At 37.1% G+C, this 19,648-nt stretch overlaps 1 protein-coding gene across 9 annotated transcripts in view; it reads left to right on the top strand.

Annotated features, from left to right (window-relative positions):
• The first annotated feature begins 473 nt into the window (after positions 1 to 473).
• The window catches only part of DTNB (dystrobrevin beta), a 111,708-nt gene continuing 92,533 nt past the window's right edge, over positions 474 to 19,648 (top strand). For all 9 annotated transcript variants that reach the window (XM_087929191.1, XM_087929177.1, XM_087929183.1 and 6 more), the window contains exons 1-3: positions 474 to 573; positions 17,981 to 18,048; positions 18,599 to 18,679. In XM_087929191.1, coding sequence (XP_087785317.1) covers positions 17,982 to 18,048; positions 18,599 to 18,679 — 148 coding nt within the window. In that variant the 5' untranslated portion in view covers positions 474 to 573; position 17,981. The remainder of the gene's footprint in view (positions 574 to 17,980; positions 18,049 to 18,598; positions 18,680 to 19,648) is intronic.

The raw sequence follows: 19,648 nt of genomic DNA, 5'->3' as shown, positions 1-19,648 counted from the left end.
CAATTATTGACGCGCGCGACTGAAAAATCGTGATGCGCGGAAACATAAACGAGGCTATTGGGTAGATTCACGTACGCATGCGGCAATTCCTGCCCGTGGGACATTGTGCGGCTGAAAGGAAAAAAAAATTGAACGCGTTTTCCTTCTCTGACTTTTGATTGGCTTAACTATCGTGCGGTGAAATGCTTGGGAGGGCGGGACTTTTGCGGCTGCTTCTTTTTTTTTCTTATTGGTGAAACTCTTGGCTAAGTTCCAGAGGGCTGAGCTGTCCCTCGGGTTGGTTGCTCACTTACCCGCCCCTTTGTCGTTCCCCCTCCCTATTGCAATCGCCGTCGGGATTGGACAGGCTGAAAAGAGGCAGGTCCTCGCATCGGGTGCTGAACCGGGTTGGTTAGATTGTCGGCGGCTGCGAGCGGAGCGCCTGTGGGAACGGAGAAGCGGCAGCGGGGCTGAGGCGCGCGCGCGCGCGGAGGCGGAGGAAGGTAGGCAGGATAGGTTGGTTGGTTGGCTCGATCAGCCGTTCCCTCCGCCCTCCTTCCCTCCCTCCCGTGGAGAAGAGGGCCCGGTGGAAAAGTAAGTGCCCGGGATCGGCGCGGGAGGGTTCCCGAGAGATCCGGTCGGGGAGGGAAGGGGCCTCTCCTCCTTAGCCGGTTGATTCGCCCCTTCGCAGGGACCCCCCCCCTGAAGCTCGATCGGAAAGGAGAAGGCTCGATGGGGGTCTTGCTCCCTGGGTTGCTTTCGCGAATTCCCCAGAGCGGGTGGTCGCCTGGAGCGTCAACCTCGCGTAGGTTTGCTCTATGGGCGCGCATAGGCTCAGTTTGGCCGTAGTGCAGGTATTCTCGCTGCAGCGGCTAGCAGCAGCAGCACTACCACCACTACCACCACCACCTCTCCAACCCGGTCTGCAAAAGAAAAGGATCAGGAATAATTCCTTAGGCTGGAGTTTCTTTCCCCTGGAGAAATTAATTTCTAGAATATATGTTGACTCTGGTGCTGTATATTTTACGGTGGTGATCTTATTCAAATTTGCAACAGCCATTTGAGGTCCGTCGTCAAGTGACCGATAGCACTTCTTTAAAAAAAAAAAAGTAGTGTAGCTGAGTTCAGCGTTTTTAGCCTTGGTTTACTTTAATAACTTTTTGTGACCGATCTCACATCATTGTTAGATCCGCTAGAGATGTGTTTGGCCTCTCTTGGCCATACTAGTAGTATGACCCTAATGGCAGCTGTAATGTGCCAGTGGGAAAGGGAAGCTTCTATGGAATTGTAGTGCTGAGGTTATAGGCCTGTATGGGTTAACACATTTTGTTAAGTTGTAGTTTCTTTAATAATGGTTTACTGATTAAACCATATTATGAGGGGCTCATCTAACTTGTTAAATGATAAATCATGATTTAGAAATCACGGGGATGCATTTCATAGAACACACAAAATTAGAACAAAAGAAACCAACCTATAGTTTAACTTCCTGTAATGCGTAGCTTAGCCTGTGAATGACAGTTAAAACTTGTCAAACTAAAAATGTCTCTAATGCTGCTTTTTATTATTCCTAAATCCTGAGGAATAATGACTAGATTGAAACAGAAATAATGTAAACAGTACATCTGTTCATTCTCTGGTGTGACAGTCCAAGAAAGGCAACATGTTTCTTTATGACAAGGTAACTAATAAAGTGACTTTTAATTAGATGGCTATTAGAAAAACAGCAAATCTCAAGAGGCGCAAGGCAAGTGCGTAAGATATTAAAAGGTCTGGGTTTCATTTGGGACAGCCAAACTGCCATGGCCCCGTCTGTGATGAAAAAAGAAGGCTGATCATTAGACCTTTTCTGAGAAGGAATTTATCACATGAAGATTCTCTGCTGGGAATTATATTATCTAAAAGACATCCATCTTGCATGATTGTTTTTTGGTTGGTGTTGGCAGGAACTCCAGTTTGAGCTGCAAAATGGAAGTCAACTGTGGGGCAAAACTGTGCCTGAGCCATACTCCTTGGTTATTACTTGGGTAAATCAGCACCAGTTGCTGATGGACAGCACAATAGATGGCTTCTTACTTTTGCCTTTAGGAAAAGCTTTCCATTTAGGAATTAAGTGGACAGTACCTGTAAATAAGGGAGTTTTTATTTTCATCTTTTTGTAATTGGAGCATGGTCTTGAAAGGCATAACTTGAAACACAATTACTGAAAGACTGCTTATATGTGTACTAAATGGCCTAGGCCTAAGGGCCACTAATGAAGATCTTGCTCATATATCTGCTAAATAGAGCAATGAAGTTGGCAAGAACAATTAAGACCACCATTTTGCTAATATAGTAGCTACAAAATAGAAATGGCCACATGTAATATTGTATGTGACCAGTTTTCTTATTATTTTTTATTTTAAATAGTTCCTACTATTAATAGTTTGTTTGGGGTTAATGAATTTAGTTCTTATTTGAGTATATATTTGAATGTGTTGTTCTATTTTCAATTTTTAAATAATTTTAAAAACCAAATTGTAAGATAGCTGTATAATATTTGAATTGCTCTAAAAACTAAAATATTGATAGAAAAATTAAGAAATAGAATCAAAAGATAACTCATTTTACTACTTCTTAATTGTGAAAAATAGGATCTAGATTCACTGAACTAAGCAGTTATTAAAGCTATCTATACTGAAAACACAATAGCTATGTGTTGTGTTATGCCATTGAAGCTTTTAATACAGATACTACAATTGTCTGGAATATTGAATTGCTCAGGGGGCAGGATAGTTTATAGCCAAGACTTTTTTTTAAAAAAAGAAAAGACTTAATCATCTCTGGACAAGGAAAGACCAGTTGATTGAGGTGAGACTGAGACATTAAAACAAGGAGATCTAATAACAAGGAGAATAAAGAAAAGGTATGGAGTCAGCAGTGGACTGAAAGAGAAGAATTGAAGGGGAATTAAGGTGAAGGCCAGAAAAGAGCAAGAGTGGGAGGAATTTAGGAACCAGAAAAGATGCTATGCTAGGAAGGACAGACAAGAAGATGTTTATTTTTTTTAAAAAAAAGGAACAAAGAAAGTGATGGTGTAATGATTAAATATATAGAGAATATATTTTTATCAAAAACCATTTTTGATGCTGCCCTGCTTGATAAGCGGGAAAAGAAGGCTGGTAGTGCTGAGTCAAAAACCCAAAATGGCATAAGATTTATAGAGTTTTATTGGTTAAGGTTCTACTTGTTGGAATTAGGTGGTCAATGCATTTATCTAATATCATGTAGAGGTTATAATTCTAAATAACTACTTACTTGAGGGTCATTTTCTTGGCTAGAAGAAAGGCTTTTGTTTTACCAATGTTCAAAGCTGTTTTGGGATATTTTATTGTTATTTTTGTTTGTATTAATATCCCACCTTTTGCACTCTTTTTGTGAAAGCTCAAGGCAGCTTACAACGAGGAGCTCCTTAAATATTGACATCATAAAAGTCTAAAAAGTAGATTAATCTAAAGAGTAATTTCCTCAAAGTCAAGCAACAAACTTTGTGAATGAGTGGGGGTTTTAACATCCAGCACAGGCATCCACACCAAACCAAAATTAGATCTGCATCGTAACATCACGATGCAAATCCCACTTTTATGCACTTGTGTCCTGACACATCTTCCTTTTGGATAAATTGTATTATTCACTATTTGCTAGAAAGTTTTAAGAAATGCTTGTAACCTATATTTATACACATACACACACAGACAAATAACTGCCATTCATAGGGAAGCTTGTGTGAGATGTTTTATTTTATACACAAAAGAATAATCTTTAATAGGGATTTGTAATGTTTGAAATAGTCCTTGTGTTTCATTAGTTCTGAATAATTTATATGATTTTTCTTAAGTGTTTACATTACCACAAATACTTTACAAATATTTGAACTTATTATTTCACAGATATAGCTCATTTTGTAATCTAGAGGAGAAATTGTAGTTCAATAGTACAAAAAGGCTCAGATATTGTGTTTGTAAATTACATGGTATGAGAATGAGCATGGCTCGCCTGTCAGTGATAGGCAAGATTTGCTTTTAAGTTAGTATTGATCAGACTCTTGGAAGTTTGAACATTGTTGAAACTGAAATATTTTATATCTTTACAGTATTTTTTATTTGACTATTTTTAAAAAATGAGTCCACATCTATACTAATTAGGGAAAATTTCTTTGAAAGAAAGTGTTGAAAGTTGTATGAAATATATCTTGTGAACTTTTGGTTGCCTTTGTTCATGTCCTTGAAAAGTGATGAACGATTCTAAAAGTTATTTAGAACGCAGAGGAAAAGATGGGATATTGGGAAGTGTTGAATATAATTTATAGGTTCTGTTAATATTTTCATTGTTAAGATCATTTTGTTTTAATTATTTTTTACACCACTGCAGACATGCATAAGTGCATATATAGCAGTGGTGGCTAACTTTTTGGGGCTCCTGTGCCAAAAATTGTGTGCATGCTTGCATGCAAACACCCAGAAGGCAATGCACGCGGCCCTCCCATATCCCCTGCGCATGAGCGTGCGATTCCCCCGCCCTCTTACCTGCACTGCACCTCCCAGCTGATTTTTGCCCTGTTTGAGGCCTTTTTCGGCCTGCCTGAGGCTTGAGGGAAGCCTCTATAGCCTTTGCATGCTGAAAAGTGGGCCCGTTTAATCACTTCCTGTATTTCCAGAAATACCGGAAGTGACAAAAGGGGCCTATTTTTCAGCCTGCAAAGGCTGGCAGGTTGAAAAAGGCCTCAAATGGGCTGAAAATCAGCCAGGAGGTGTCAGCTTGCTCAGTGAGGTAAGTTTGCCTGGGGCTCGTATGCCCGCACAAATGGCTCTGCGTGCCACCTGTGGCACGCATGCCATAGGTTCACCATCACAGATATATAGTATACAATATTAAATACAGTTATTGAATAAAAAAAGTAAATGTAGTTCCAACTTCGACTAACATTAGATTCAAATACATGTCCATTAGGATTCCAATTTAACTCGGGCATGTGCAGCCTGTGAGCCATGGGCTGCATGCGGCCCCAATATAATACAATGCAATGTATTGTACTATACATATCTTAGAAGTTTGTTATTTATATGCATTAACTATATTATATATTCATATGCAGCCCAAGACTATTCTTCTTTACAGCCCAGGTAAGCAAAACATTGAACACCCATGAATTAGCTGCTTTCCTACTTTAGAGAATAAAAAATTGACCTGGACTGAGTTGCCCACTTCAGTCACCATTGATAGTTACATAAATAGGCTGATTTTTTTTTTAATATAAGGTATTGTGGGAGGTTTTTTTTAATCTAGAGGAAATGTATGGTACTTTCTATCCCCTGAGTTCAGAAACAGTGTTGGAACTGGTAACTTTAACAGTTGGTTTTGTTATTCTCCTTAATATGCTGACCCTCCTGTTTGCAGTATAAACTTTAGAAGCACTGAAGCTTCTAAAGACGATACTGACTGCAACTACAGTACTGCAGAAGTGGGGCAGATGTGGATATCTAAGACAGGACACCCACTTCTAAAGAAATGCTTTAATTCTATGGAGAATAAGTTTAGCAAGTTAAATGAGGAGTATTGTTTGGAGCTGTACACTGGTTTGAATTACAAAGAGTGGGATGAATGGTGCATTTTATGTTGAAAGGTCAAGAGTAGGTTTGCCCATGGCTGTCTCCCACTTAGTAGCATCCCATACGAAGGAACTTTAAGTTATTTGTTTGCAGCATATCTTCGGACCCCTGTAAATTCCCACTACTTTTATTTTCTAAGTACAAGTATCACAATTTTAGACATTTGAATATATCACTGTGTTTACTTTGCCCTATGTTTTATACTTTTTAGTCCAGCCCCCACCCACAATCAAGAAGGCTTATAAAAGAGTAGGAAACATGACTTTCCAAGATTTACTGAATTTTGCATCCTTCACTATTGATTTGATATTGATATGATTGACCATTTGCTTGATAGAAACATAGGCATCCATTGGGAGCAAAATGGGCAAGTGTCAAAACGTGCATCACAATCTCATGGTGCAAACCCCATGATTTTGTACTTATGGCTAATCCCACAATGCAAACAATATTGACCAGAGTTTGCCTTACGATGTCACAATGACTGTTCATCATCTTTTCATCATTGCAGGTTGTAGCCATGAGTTGTGGTTCAGCAGTGTCTGCTTACCACAAATTCTCACAGAATAAGAGCAACTGAGATCTGAAGTTATAAATGAACAGAACTCTTAGAGAAGGCTGTAATTAGCTTAATTTAGATTCAGAGTCTTAAACCTATGAAATGTCGAATGAAAACTAATTGCTTAGGTTCTTACATCATGCAGAAATGTTAGATATTCTGTGTATACTTTCTGCAATTTACTGCAGAAGCAGTCAGATTCAATTTATTGCAGTAGCAAATTCGTTTGGAACAAAACAAGGAAGAAAAGCAAAGAACTAACTACTACTCCTGATTTAAATTTGCAAAGCCTACTCTGAGCATCACACCGCAATTCAATCATAAAAATAACTGAAGCAATGTTTATCTACTGCAGAGTCCTTTATTTCCTTAGTGGCTAGCCAGTTACTGTTAAGATTCCCCCAAATTAAATATGGGAGCAATATCTTTCATCCACTGCATTATAACTGTTGAGGAGATACAAGAGTCATGAATTCTTAAAAACCAGTGAAGCTTTAAACCTACTTTGAGGAAGCTTTGTTTACTGAAGGCTGTTTGTACAAAGTTTTGTCAGTGGACATCATGCTGACAAATACTCCAAACAGTAGATAATTAAAAAGTTGAATGCAGACTAAACATGTAATTTTATTGATCTCATTACTCAGAAATAAAGGTTGCTTTATTGTTACTATGTTGTTTCACTCTTTCTCTCTGTGTGACTACACATGAGTGAGTGTGTGTGTGTGTACATATACACACAATACATTTGGTACTACAAGCTGTCTGGAGATTTTTTCATTATATGTCTATAATTTTCTTCAGTGGTTGATCTTGCCAGCTTCCACATTAATTATTAACTAATATTACTTTAACCTAATATATCTTTAATGTACTACTGTAATAATCATAATAAATAGTAATCTACTAATCTAAGTGAGCCAGCTTAATATAGTGATTAAGATGGTGGACCGAGACTATGTCAGGGGCAACCAACTAGATCCACGCATGTAGAGTTCAAATTTGCTACTTTATTTTTTTATGCCTATTCCACAGGAATCTCCCCAGACTGGCAGCTTTTGCCCAGGAAAGACTAGATAAGGCTTTGTGGAAATGTACATTTAAGGACAAACACAAGTAGTCCTCGACTTAACAACAGTTTGTTTAGTGACCATTTGAAAGCTACAACGGCATCAAAAAGTGATTTTATGATTGTTTTTCATACTTACCACTATTAAAATACCCCCATGGTCATGTGATCAGTATTCAGATGCTTGGCAACTGATTCATATTTATGATGGTTGCAGTGTCCCAGGGTCATGTGATCAACTTTTGCGAACCTGACAAACAAAATCAATGTCAAAGCCAGTTTCATTTAACACATGTGTTACTAAACTAAAATTGCAATAATTATTGCAATTAACAACTGTGCCAAGAAAGGTCGTAAAATAGGGCAGAACTCACAAAACAAATGTCTCACTTATCAACAAAAAATTTGGGCTCAGTTGTGGTTGTAAATTGAGGACAACCTGTAATCTCATGTACTTTTTCTAGCAGGGTTGGCAAATACAAAATATTGAATGATAACTTAATAGCAGCTGAATATCATTGTGCAACCGTAGCTTTCAGCTTGGCAAAAACTTCAATATCACGTCAACATTTTGCATGTAAAGCTGATTGATTTTTTTGCTCACTTGCACTATAACCCTATTAGGAATCAAGAGAGAGAGAGACATCAGAAGAATTACTAGCCTGTTAGTGTAAAGGAAAAATAGATCGTTGCAAGAGTCAGGAATCCTAAGGGATATTTTAAAAGACACAAAGACCCGTCGTTCATTTTTTTCAGACATTTTATTCTAAACTACACAATAATGGCTTACCTCAAGGGTAGGAAAAAATAAACTGCTTAGTACATAATTTACAAATGTGGGGTCTTCCCAAGAGTAAAGAAGAGAATTTTTAGGCAATGTGACTACTCTTGATAGAACCTAAAGAGAATGAAAACAGACTTCAGGGCCTGATGGATATAAAATAGTAATGGTACTAGACAATCAAAGTTCCAAGTATAATTTATTCATTGCTAATATCAGTTTATAATAGTTATATAATAGTTTATAGGTATCTATAAATTGATATCACCTATCACTTTTATTATGAAAGAATGTCATTATGATTTTTAGTCAGTAAATGCCTCTTTATCATTACTCAGGCAACAAATTTAAGTGTAACAGTGACTGTAGTTGAAAGGCAGTTCAAATTGCAGTGCCTAAGAAGTGAAGGAGACCTTTAGTTAGGTCCTTTGTGACTCTTTGTTGGTCACAACACACAAACTAAATCCCCCTCACCATGGGATCCAGACTATAAGTTATTTGTAACTATTCCAACAAATTTTGTTCAGTACCTATTCTAAAAATAGAATAGAATAATACAGTTGGAAGGGACCTTGGAGGTTTTCTAGTCCAACTCCCTACTTAGGCAGGAAACCCTGTGCCACTTCAGACAAATGGTTATCCAACGTCTTTTTTAAAAACCCCAGTGTTGGAGCACCCACAACCTCTGGAGGCAAGTTGTTCCACTGATTAATTGTTCTAACTGTCAGGAAATTTCTCCTTGGTTCTAGGTTGCTTCTCTCCTTGATTAGTTTCTGTCCTGCCTTCAGGTGCTTTGGAGAATAACTTGACTCCCTCTTCTTTGTGGCAGCCCCTGAGATATTGGATCACTGCTATCATGTCACCCCTATTCCATCTTTTCATTAAACTAGACATACCCGGTTCTAGCAATCGTTCTTTATATGTTTTAGCCTCCAGTCCCCAAAATGTGGTCTATATCAAGTTTATCCAATTTTTCCATGCAAAAGGAGTTTTGCAAAAAGCTGGGATATGTTATTAGATTAGGATATTTAAAGGACGTAGATTTTGTAAGTTTGGAGTATAAAATAGACAACACTCTACACATATTTGGCATTACAGTATTTATAATAAACAGATATCACTATCCCAAAATTATTAATTGGTTGAAATTGGGAAGAAGAGACTCCTGCTTCCTAAAAAAGGACAATTTACGTATCTTCAAAAAAATGCAGAAAACCTGTGCTGAATTCTGCTAGCCTCTAGTGTCTCTCACAACTGTTCATTAAAAAAGTGTGCTGAAGTAGTCTATTATAAAATGAAAGAATCTGACCCAGTACCAGATTTTTCTGTGGCATAGATTTTTGATGCCCTTGTTTTAGAGTTCTCAGTGGAATGTAAAATCTTCTCTTTGAACAACAGCCATGAAATTTGTAAAGAATATAGTAGATCTTGGGCTGTGCATCTCATAGGAAGAACAATACTGGAGATAAGCATGTAGCGTGCTGACTGCCAGTGATATTTGCCTGTCCTCATTCAACAATATTGTTGAATCTTCACTATACAAAATAATCCTCAGCCTTTTTATGTTCATATATTACATGAAGCCATAAAGCAGTTTGTTTGCCCTAGAGTCAATATAATGTGTGAATGCGACTGTTGCGCTTATAAAGCATGATTTATGCCTTGCAATAAGCCAAATATACCTTATTCAACAAATCTTGCTTAATTAAACCATAACTTTGGTGAAATATAAACCTAATCTCTGAAGGGATGAACTCTTAAATAATTTCACTTGTTCTGAAAAACAATAGTCAAGAGGGTTTTTTAAAATCGGGTAGCCTTCCCCAGTAGGTTTTCCATTTACTTATATATCTTAGGAACAGAGTTTCATGTTTCCCTAACATATTTCCAGAGAGATACAGTCCTGATAACTGGGATTTGTGGAATGCATGCTCCATGGTGTACTATGACCCTGTTAACAACTGATAATATTCTTCAGAATTACAAAGAAATTAATATGCACATTTGAATCCAGGGAATCCTGAAAAGGTTTATTACAAAGCAAACTTGACTGATTGCTTAATTAGATACCATCAAGTTGATGTTGAGTCTTAATGATTACATAGACTTTCTCCAGACTCTTTCTGGCCCTTCAGGTCATCGAATGTATCCATTACTACTGTAGTTGACTCCATCCACCTTGCTGCTTGTTATCCTCTTCTCTTTCCATCCTTCTCAGGATTATAGACTTCTTAAGGGAGCTGGTTATCTGCATAATGTGTCCAAAATAATTTGGAGTCTGATCTTTTATACTTTGAATATGAATTGATTTGTTCTATGATTAATTTTTTGTCTTAACTATCTGTGGTATTTTCAGGAGTCTTTTAACACAAATGTTCCAAAGCATCAATACTCTTCTATCCTCCTTGTTTGAAGTCCAGCTTTCACTTCCATGGCATGTCTAGGGAAAAAAACACAACTTACACAATTCTGAGCGTTATTTAATAAACAGACACGTCATGGAATCGTAATATCTTTTTCAAAGCCTTCACTGCTACCATGCCAAATAGTAGTATGTGGCATATTTCTTAGTTCCTTTGCTGTGTACTAAAAGTAGTAGAAGCTATTCACCACTTTATTTATCTCTATTGTTTGCTCTAAAGGTGGTTCCAACCACAAACATAATACCTTGCTTGCATATTTTGTGATTTCAGGTCACCAGCTTCGTCTTTTTCTGCATCAATGGTCGGCACAGTGGGTAACCATTACATTACAGGTAGTCCTTGACTTACAATGTGAATTGGTAATCTAGAATTATGGAACTAAATCATGCCAGTTTTTAAGTGGATCGCCACATGACCACACCTGATTTTATGACCTTTTTGCATCAGTCACTAAGTGAATCATCACAGTTGTTAAGCAAATCCATACTCTGCAATGAGCATAATTTTTGGAACCCAGAAGTAATGCCTTGGTAAGACCACTTTTGGAATATTGCATCCAGTTTTGCTCATCACAATATAAAAAAGAGGTTGAGTCTCTAGAAGGAGCACAAAGAGCAACAAAGATGATTAGGGGACTGGAGGCTAAAACATACAAAGAACTATTGCAGGTATTGGGTATGTCTAGTTTAATGAAAAGAAGGACCGGGATGACATGATAGCACTGTTCCAATATCTCAGGGGCTGCCACAAAGAAGATGGTGGTCAACCTATTCTCCAAAGCATCTGAAGGCAGGACAAGATGCAATGGATGCAGACTAATCAAGGAGAAAACTAACCTAGAACTAAGGAGAAATTTCCTGACAGCTAGAACAATTAATCAGTGGAATGACTTGCCTCCAGAAATTATGAGTGCTCCAACACTGGAGGTTTTTAAGAAGAGACTGGACAACCATTGGTCTGAAATGGTAGAGGGTTTCCTGTTTGAGAGTGGTTGGACTAAAACAGGGGTCACCATCTTTTGGACCCCAGGGACCACCAAACTCATAATTTTAAATCCCGCAGCCCAGAGATCCTGGGAAAATCCGAAAAAAGTCTGCAGGAAAATTCCCGCACCCTGTTTTCCTATCGATCGATCACTCTTTATTTGGGATCGCAGGATACTGTCTCCAGCTCTGTTCTCAGGGGCGGGGGGGAGAGACTTTTGGCTTCATGCAAGGAAAGCAGCAGAAGCAGCAGAAATCCTTCTTTCTCTCCCCCAAACTCTGCCAGAAATGAGTCTTTGTGAGACTTGATATGCCAGCTCAGCCTCTTGGAGCAGGATGCCTTGCAGGGTCCCAAAGACTCATTTCTGGTGGAGTTTGGGAGAGAGGTAGAAAGACTTATGCTGCTTTCTTTGTGTGCAGCCAAAAGCAGAAGAAAGAAGCAGCCTAGTGGCCAGGCCAGGCGCGTGAGGTGTGTGGGGTAAATTCCCTTCCTCTGCCCTTCCCCCCACTACCTCATGTTGTTCACAATGCAAGTAGCGCAAGCCTTGTGTTCCTGTGCAGCCTGGGTTGATTGCCTTGGGGGCTGCTTTGGGGGTGACATTTCTCTGTGGACCACCAAAATTTTCTTATGGACCACCAGTGGTTCCTGGCCCATTGGTGGGTGACCACTGGATTAGAAGACGTCCAAGTTTCCTTCTGACTTTGTTATTCTATAAATGCCACTTTCTAGCAAAATAATGTAAATTGTGGTTGTGACCATGGGATGCTGCAAATGGCTGTAAAAGGGGCTGGTTGCTGACTGTCCAAATGTGGTTATATGTCTGCAGGGGGCTGGCCATTAGAACTTCAAATCCAGATTTTAAGTAGCTTTGAGAGATCCCTTATAACTTTCTTTGCTAAGTAATTGGTCATAAGTTGAGGACTGTCTGTAAATGATTGCTTACAACGTCTTATTGATACTCAGTTATTGACAGAAGTATGACCAAGGCCTGTCTCTGCCATCTTCCTAACACTGATTAGAAAACCGTTTTTGTTTTCATGTTCCTAATTAATAACCAGGAAAAATGTCCAATTCTAGTTTATTTCATTCATTAATGTTTAAGATGTTTTTCTTTAATTGTGTAGAGTTTTCCTATGTTTATGTTTCTTATGTCTTCTGTTGCCACCCTACTTCAGTTTTGTAGCTTCAGATTTTATTTTCCTGCATTGCAGCATCAGCAACTAGATTTCTTTAATATAGTTGTGTCATAAATGCTATTGGTACTTTGAAGGATCTTTCTTAGTAACAAGTCACATTGCTCAATTAAGATTCTTGCCGCTGACATTTACTTTTTAAATATGATGCAGTTGAAAATGGAACAAGAACATGTAGGAGGGATATCTAAGAACATGATTCTTAAGGAACAGTAGTGTTCCATTTCTATTGTAAGGTAGAATATCATCTCCAGGCCAATAACTTAAGTAACTGATTTAAATAAAGACAATAAAAATTCAAACAATTGCAAATGACAAGATTATTCCTTGCATGTCCAAATGAAAGATGATTTTTATTGAGTTTTTGAATGTCAGACAGATATTGGAAATTTGATTATTTGAACTGCAGTTTATTTCCATTTCCTCTTGCACTAAAACTCATGCATACTTTTCTGAAGGAAGATAATTGCCTTCAGATTTTGGATGTCATATTCTGGTTTCAGTCAGTCAGAGAAAATAAGATAAATGTGTTTGATTTAAGATCATTAAGGGCATTTTATTGCTTTTGACTCCTGAACAATTCAGAATCATACTTTGACATAAATGGAAACATTATTTTAAAGTATTCTTCAATTCTGAAGATTTTACTCTAGTTCCTTTCCAATTTTCTATAGCAAAGAGGAAATACTATTACAAGGGTGTCAAACTTGCGTCATCACGTCATCACGTGATGTATTGCAACTTTTCCCCCTTCGCTAAAACGGGGCTGGGTGTGGCCAGTGTGTGTGATGCATCCAGTCCACGAAGAATCCAGCCTGTGTGTTTGACACCCCTGCATTATAATCTGACAGATAGTTTTGGCCTGGTCAGTTTTACAATAATATTTTCAGCAGGCTGTGTGAATAAGCTCTAAAGTTGTTTCTTTCTGATTTCTTTCAAAATGAACACTTTGGGAATTGGGGTGGGGACTCTGTAGCTCTTGAATATTTTTCAACTGTTTTGGGTGTTACTTTGGCAAAGTGCATGATCACATGAACATATACATATACAGCATTGACATAACTTTGGCTGTGGACTGATGTGATAAAAGGCAGGATTAATTTCTGCATGAATAGTTTTAGAATTAAATACATGTACTATGCGCACTTGAATCCAGTTATTTCCAGCAAATTCCCCTGCCAAGGCACTGAAAATCTAACTGCTGATCGTGTGATTTGTTAATTTGATATGGCTTGCCACATCCAAACAACGTGATGTGTTTGGTTGCTGTATTTTTGGAATTTGAAGAAGATAGTAGCCATGCTTTTACAACACTAAAAAAAGGACAATTTTTTCTTTGAAAAAAAAAATGTCTACCTCTTTTATTGTTGCAGACCAGAGCAATGTCAGAAATTAGTTTGGTTAGACAATGGTAGTGGAAAGACTTTATTTGGAAAAATCCCACTGTAGAATAAGCAAAGAACAATTGGCTCATATTCTTATACAAGAACTGAAAACAAAGCAGTGGTTGTATTCCAGCTCTACATTCAGTTACTGTACTTGTCTAAGGTCTAATAAGATCTCTAAAGCAACTGCATTTTCCCCCTTCTGTTCAATCATGCCTGATTCTCAGAAACTGCCTGGGCAAATCCCTGCAATTTGCTTGGCAACATTTTTCAGAAGTGGCTTTCCATTGCCTCCTTCTGAGGGCTGAGGGAAAGTAACTGGCCTAAAGTCACCCTGTTGGTTTCATGCCCAAGGCAAGAATAGAACCCACAGTCTCCTGGTTTCTAGCCTTAACCGTTATACCAAACTAGCTCTCAAGAGCAGATACATGGGTGAATATCATCTAAAAGTAAACTATACTTCCATCACTGTTAATTAGTTTGAAATAGGAGTAATTTGGTCTTTTTAATATACTTGTGGGAAGAAAATTGAACAGTAGTAGTTTTATAACAGTGAATAGTTATGAAGTCAACTAATGTGTAATTCTCAACCTACAGGTTGTGTAGGAGAATAAATGGCAAACTGTACTTAGATACTGTAAAATATATTTTAAAAAAGCAATTTAATCATGCAGTAGCTGGCATTCTATAAACTCAGAAGGTATAATTAAGATTATACATCCTACACAAACTAAATCTTTTGCTGTTCTAAAACAAACAACCTCAAAAAGAATCAAATGCATTTGTAATTGTCTGGAACAAGACAACAGAAGTACAGTCTTAATAGTATCAAAGCTCCGAGGTTTGTCCAAACCAGGATCTGTTGCTTCTTTTTCTAATTGCAAATCAAAATCATGGTTTATAATGATGAGATTGAATTATTAGTATAAATGTTAGCTTACAAAATGCATATTCTGCTATTCCCAAAATTTACAGAGTGATTTGCAGATAAAGTTGCAAGCTGTTAAAGGTAAATTCAACTACATATATTTCATTTTTTGCTGCTTGGGAAATAGGAAGAAATACGTAAGAGCCGGACATAGAAAAGTTTATAGTAAAGAAAAGGGAAACATCCATCACTGGACTTCAAAATAATTCTCTGTCTTATTTATACTGCATACTATTCAATATATTTGGTAGGAGGTTATATTCACTGAAAGAATAGACTTAGAATACTCTTAGGACATACAGACAATGGTAGCCTTTCATTTAGGTACCTCATCAGCTGATCCTTGAAGTTATAGCACATCTAATCACAAACGGAATCATGTCTAGTAGCTATTTTTGTAACTATTCATTTCATGAATTTGCCTATGTATTCTCAATTGTTCCTGTACTATATACTGTGTGAAAAAAAGCACTTCAATTACTTCTCTTGAATCTTCCACCATTTCTAATATTTCTTCTCAATACGTAATTCAGTTCCTCTAATAGAAATTTAAGAAAATAAGATGTGGGAAATTATTTCTATCTGTGCATATGAGGAGGTAGATTTTAGCTATATTGGATAGAAACTGGTTTAGTTTTGTAGATTACAAATTGTGTCCAGAATAGGCATTGCTTTATAATTGATAGTGACTGCAATGACTCACTATTAAAGATATTTTATGACCATTCATTTAGTATCCATTCAAAGTTACAACAGTACTGAAAAAAGATATTTATGACGGGTCCTCATACTTACAACCATCACAGTCTATCCCCACAGTCACATAATTGCAATTTGTGATCACCATTTGTGACCTTCTCAGCTGATTTCCAACAAGTAAAGTCAATTGGGGAAGCTGGACTTGCTTAATGACTGCAGCAAAAAAGGTAGTAAAATGAGGCACATTTATATGATGACTCACTTAATGACCATATCACTTAGCAACACACTTTCCAGTCCCAATTATGGCAATAATTTGAGGACTACCTGAATTTATTAAAAATACAGAAATTCCTTTTTTTAAAGCTTCTGTGTGAATAGGAAGGTGCTGTTTTAGGGAACCAATTAAAATTAAAGTGAATTTTAAAGCAGACACAATTTTTTCAGGCTCACATGGAATTTTTTCTTGGGAAGTGTTAGACAATTGTTAGCTTAAATCCTGAAAAGCATGCTTGTCTCACATTGCAATATGATTTGGTGTTGGAATACATGGTGGATTTAGATTTAGGGATTAAATTAGTGCTTTTGAATTTCTTTTCAAAAATATTGCAAAATAGGCCGTTACCTACAGCTGATGAGCTCCAAGAAGAGCGAAACCTGTTAAAATAGGTCCTGTAGTATTGGCCTTAATAAGTAGTTCTTTGCATGGTCATATCTACACCTGCCCTTTTAAATTCTTTACAAATGAGCAAACCAGATAAATTCTAAACGCAGCCTGGAATCAATTACTACTCAGTGCTGGAGTTTATTAGGACTTTACCTGGTATTCCTGTTGATAAATCAATCAAATGTTTGTCAATGCACAACATGTGTACAATGAAATTGAAAGTAATAATAATCTGGCTGTTCTGAGCATTTTTCTATTTTTCTTCATCATAGCATCTACTTTTCTGCACCGTGCTTTCCTGTTTTAATGTACAACATATTTTCCTGATTTAATCTCACAAGAGAAATGAGACAAAGAAAGCCAAATGGTATTTTTAAAATTTAACACTCCAAAAACATAATTGGCATATCTGTGAAGAACCTGAAGAGATATTGCTGGTTTGGAATAATTGTTCAGGTAGTCCTTAAGTTGCAGCCATAAATTTGGACTATAGCGTTCAAAGTTACAACAGCATTGAAAAAAAGTGACTTGCAAACTTTTATATTGTATATTTATGTAGTGTACAGTATATTGGAGGTGGAGACCTTTGCAAACTGTATGCAATGAAATTTCATTTTAATGTATGCCTATTAGTGTACATTCAAAGTGACAATAAAGTTATTCTAAATCTAAAGTCCTTTCACCTAAAATCGTTGCGGCATCTGTGATCAAAATTTGGGTGCTTGGCAACCAACATGCATTTACGACTGTTGCAGCCTCTTGTGATCATGTGATTGCCATTTGTGACTTTTCCAGCCGGCTTCTAACAAGCAAAATCAAGGAGGAACTTGGATCCTCTTAACGACTGCATAATTCACTTAACTGGCAAAATAGGTCATAAAGCAGGGCATGATTCATTTAACTGCCTTGCTTAGCAACAGAAATTCTGTTCCCAATTGTGGTTGTAAGTTGAGGACTACTTGCATTATGTATAAATAAATAAAATAAATAAATACATACATACATACAAGCATACATACATACATACTGTTACTAATGATCTTGAATTCCTGGAGATTTTTTCAAAATAAAAATCAATGTGATAGTAAAAATAAAAGTTAGTTCTTAACTATACTTAAGGAATCTCATATAACTCAATCTTGATGCTCTCATTTCTTAAACTGATTTAATAATGAAGCCAACAGGAAAGGACCAACCATCTGTTCATTGCTGCAAGATGTTTTTTTTTCCAAGAATACCCTCACCATGAAAATTATAATTGCACAATTAGGGGCTATATTTAACAGAATAGTTCCTAATAGAAAAAAGAGCTTGTGCTCTAGTGCAGTGTAGGAAGAAGCACATATTTCCCCTTTTGAATCTCCCAACCCAACAGTAAATTAACTGTTCTTCAAGCTTATTTGCTGGTGGTTGCGTTGGAAAGTTAATTATTATGGATCTTTATTAAAACAGAGGTGTGGAAGTGTCTTTGAACTTCTGGTATTTGTTTCCTGCTCTGCATAAACTCAGTGAATATATATAGCAGTCTATATTTCCCAGTGGCTTCTTTTGGTTGTTTATTTGGCTATTTTCTGCCATAACAGATGAATAATGAAAGAGTTTGTGAATTTCTTCTTGGTGTCTAAATTCTCTCCAAACAGCCTGCTAAAATTCTAAATTTGTTTTTAGGATGATTGAAGAAAGTGGAAAGAGGAGGAGGACGATGGCAGAGAAAAGACAGCTCTTCATGGAAATGAGTAAGTAGACGTCTTAAAAGTTTGAAACTTAATTTAAAAATGTGTTGCAGCCTCTTCAAAGAATGTAATCAGATCCTGTTTCTTCTAAAATTATTACATTGAGATAACAGGGTGTTGTTTCTTGAGAGTTTGTGCCTTAGTTTCAGTCTTTAATAAGATTTAGTGGTGACCTTATATTACCTTTTCCCATTCCACACTTATTTCTCACTGTGATGGTAAATTTTGATTCTAGAATGTACTATTTCACTCCTTAAGCTAAATTTTGCCACATAAATTCAAAATGTAAGAAAAATACAAAAATGCCACAGATAAATATTCTTTTTAATATGATAGTTAACCATGCATTGGTTACTTTTTGTGTGGTGGAATAATTGAACACACAAGAGAGAGGGTGGAGTATGATACAGAATTAGTACAATCCAGATGAAAGATTACAACTCCTTAAGGATTAAGTTTCTAATGTAGTTGCAGTTAATTATGTAATAAAAGTCCTCTTTTCATTTTAAAATTGAAATACATGTGGGGAAAGCTCTTTGCTTTTAATTTGTAGGAGCTCAGAATTTTGATGTCATCCGACTGTCAACATATCGGACTGCCTGCAAGCTGAGATTTGTGCAAAAAAGATGTAATTGTAAGTAGAAATTACTTTGGAGGGAGGGTAGAACTTGATAAAGACATGTTTCAAATTAACAGCTCAAACTAATTTTTCAGTTATGATGGAAAATGTGAATGTTTTGAAATGATAATAGAAAATGAAAAAAAAAATCCTTCTCTTTCTGTTTAGTGGAAGAATTACTGTTATGATGCTTTTTAAGTTTGTATAGGATTTCCATAAAAACTAATATTATTCTAAACATTTTGTTGGTCATTATTGGTTTTGTACAATATAATAAATATTAAGCCTGAGTTAACAAACACAATATTTTATATAAATGTGTTTATGTAGCATGTTATGTTCAAAATATAAGGTATACTTTTTATTTGTTTATTTACCTATGTACAGGTATACCTATATTACCTATATACAGGTAGTCCATACTTACCCACCACTTGTTTAATGACTGTTAGAAGTTGTGATGGCATTGAACAAGTGTACTTATGACCAGCCCTTGACGTTCTGGCCATTGCAGTGCTCCTGCAGTCACCTGATCACTGTTCAGGTGATTATACTTTCAGCAGTTGCAGCACCTTTCCTGCTAGCTTCCTGCAAGCAAAATTAATGGGGAAGATGGCGGAGGAAGGTTGCAAGTTGCTTCGGTAAGTTCCCCACCCTTCCTGCATAGCTAATTACACCCTCCCACCTTGAGCCTTCCTGTACTCACACGTACCTACCAGCGATCTTCTTCCCAGCCTCTCTGTGCTCACATGCATCCCGCTCCCTCCTTCCTAGATCTTCCTATGTTGTACATGTTGTACCCATCACCTTCCTTCCCCTGACTTTCCTGTGCTCACATGCATCCTGCACCCTCCTTCTCAAGCTTCTCTAAAGTTGTAAGCACCCCACATCCTTCTTCCTGGGCCTCACTGCTTTTGCGCACACCCTGCACTCTCCTTCCGTAACACTTATGCACTTGCACTTGCATCTCGTGATTTTGATGAC

The sequence above is a fragment of the Pseudonaja textilis genome, chromosome 1 (genome assembly GCF_049901715.1).
Source record: "Pseudonaja textilis isolate UNSWEBS1 chromosome 1, rPseTex1.2, whole genome shotgun sequence".
Lineage (NCBI taxonomy): Eukaryota > Metazoa > Chordata > Lepidosauria > Squamata > Elapidae > Pseudonaja > Pseudonaja textilis.
The sequence above is the reverse complement of the archived record's forward strand: the minus strand, read 5'-3'. Positions and strand labels throughout refer to the sequence as shown.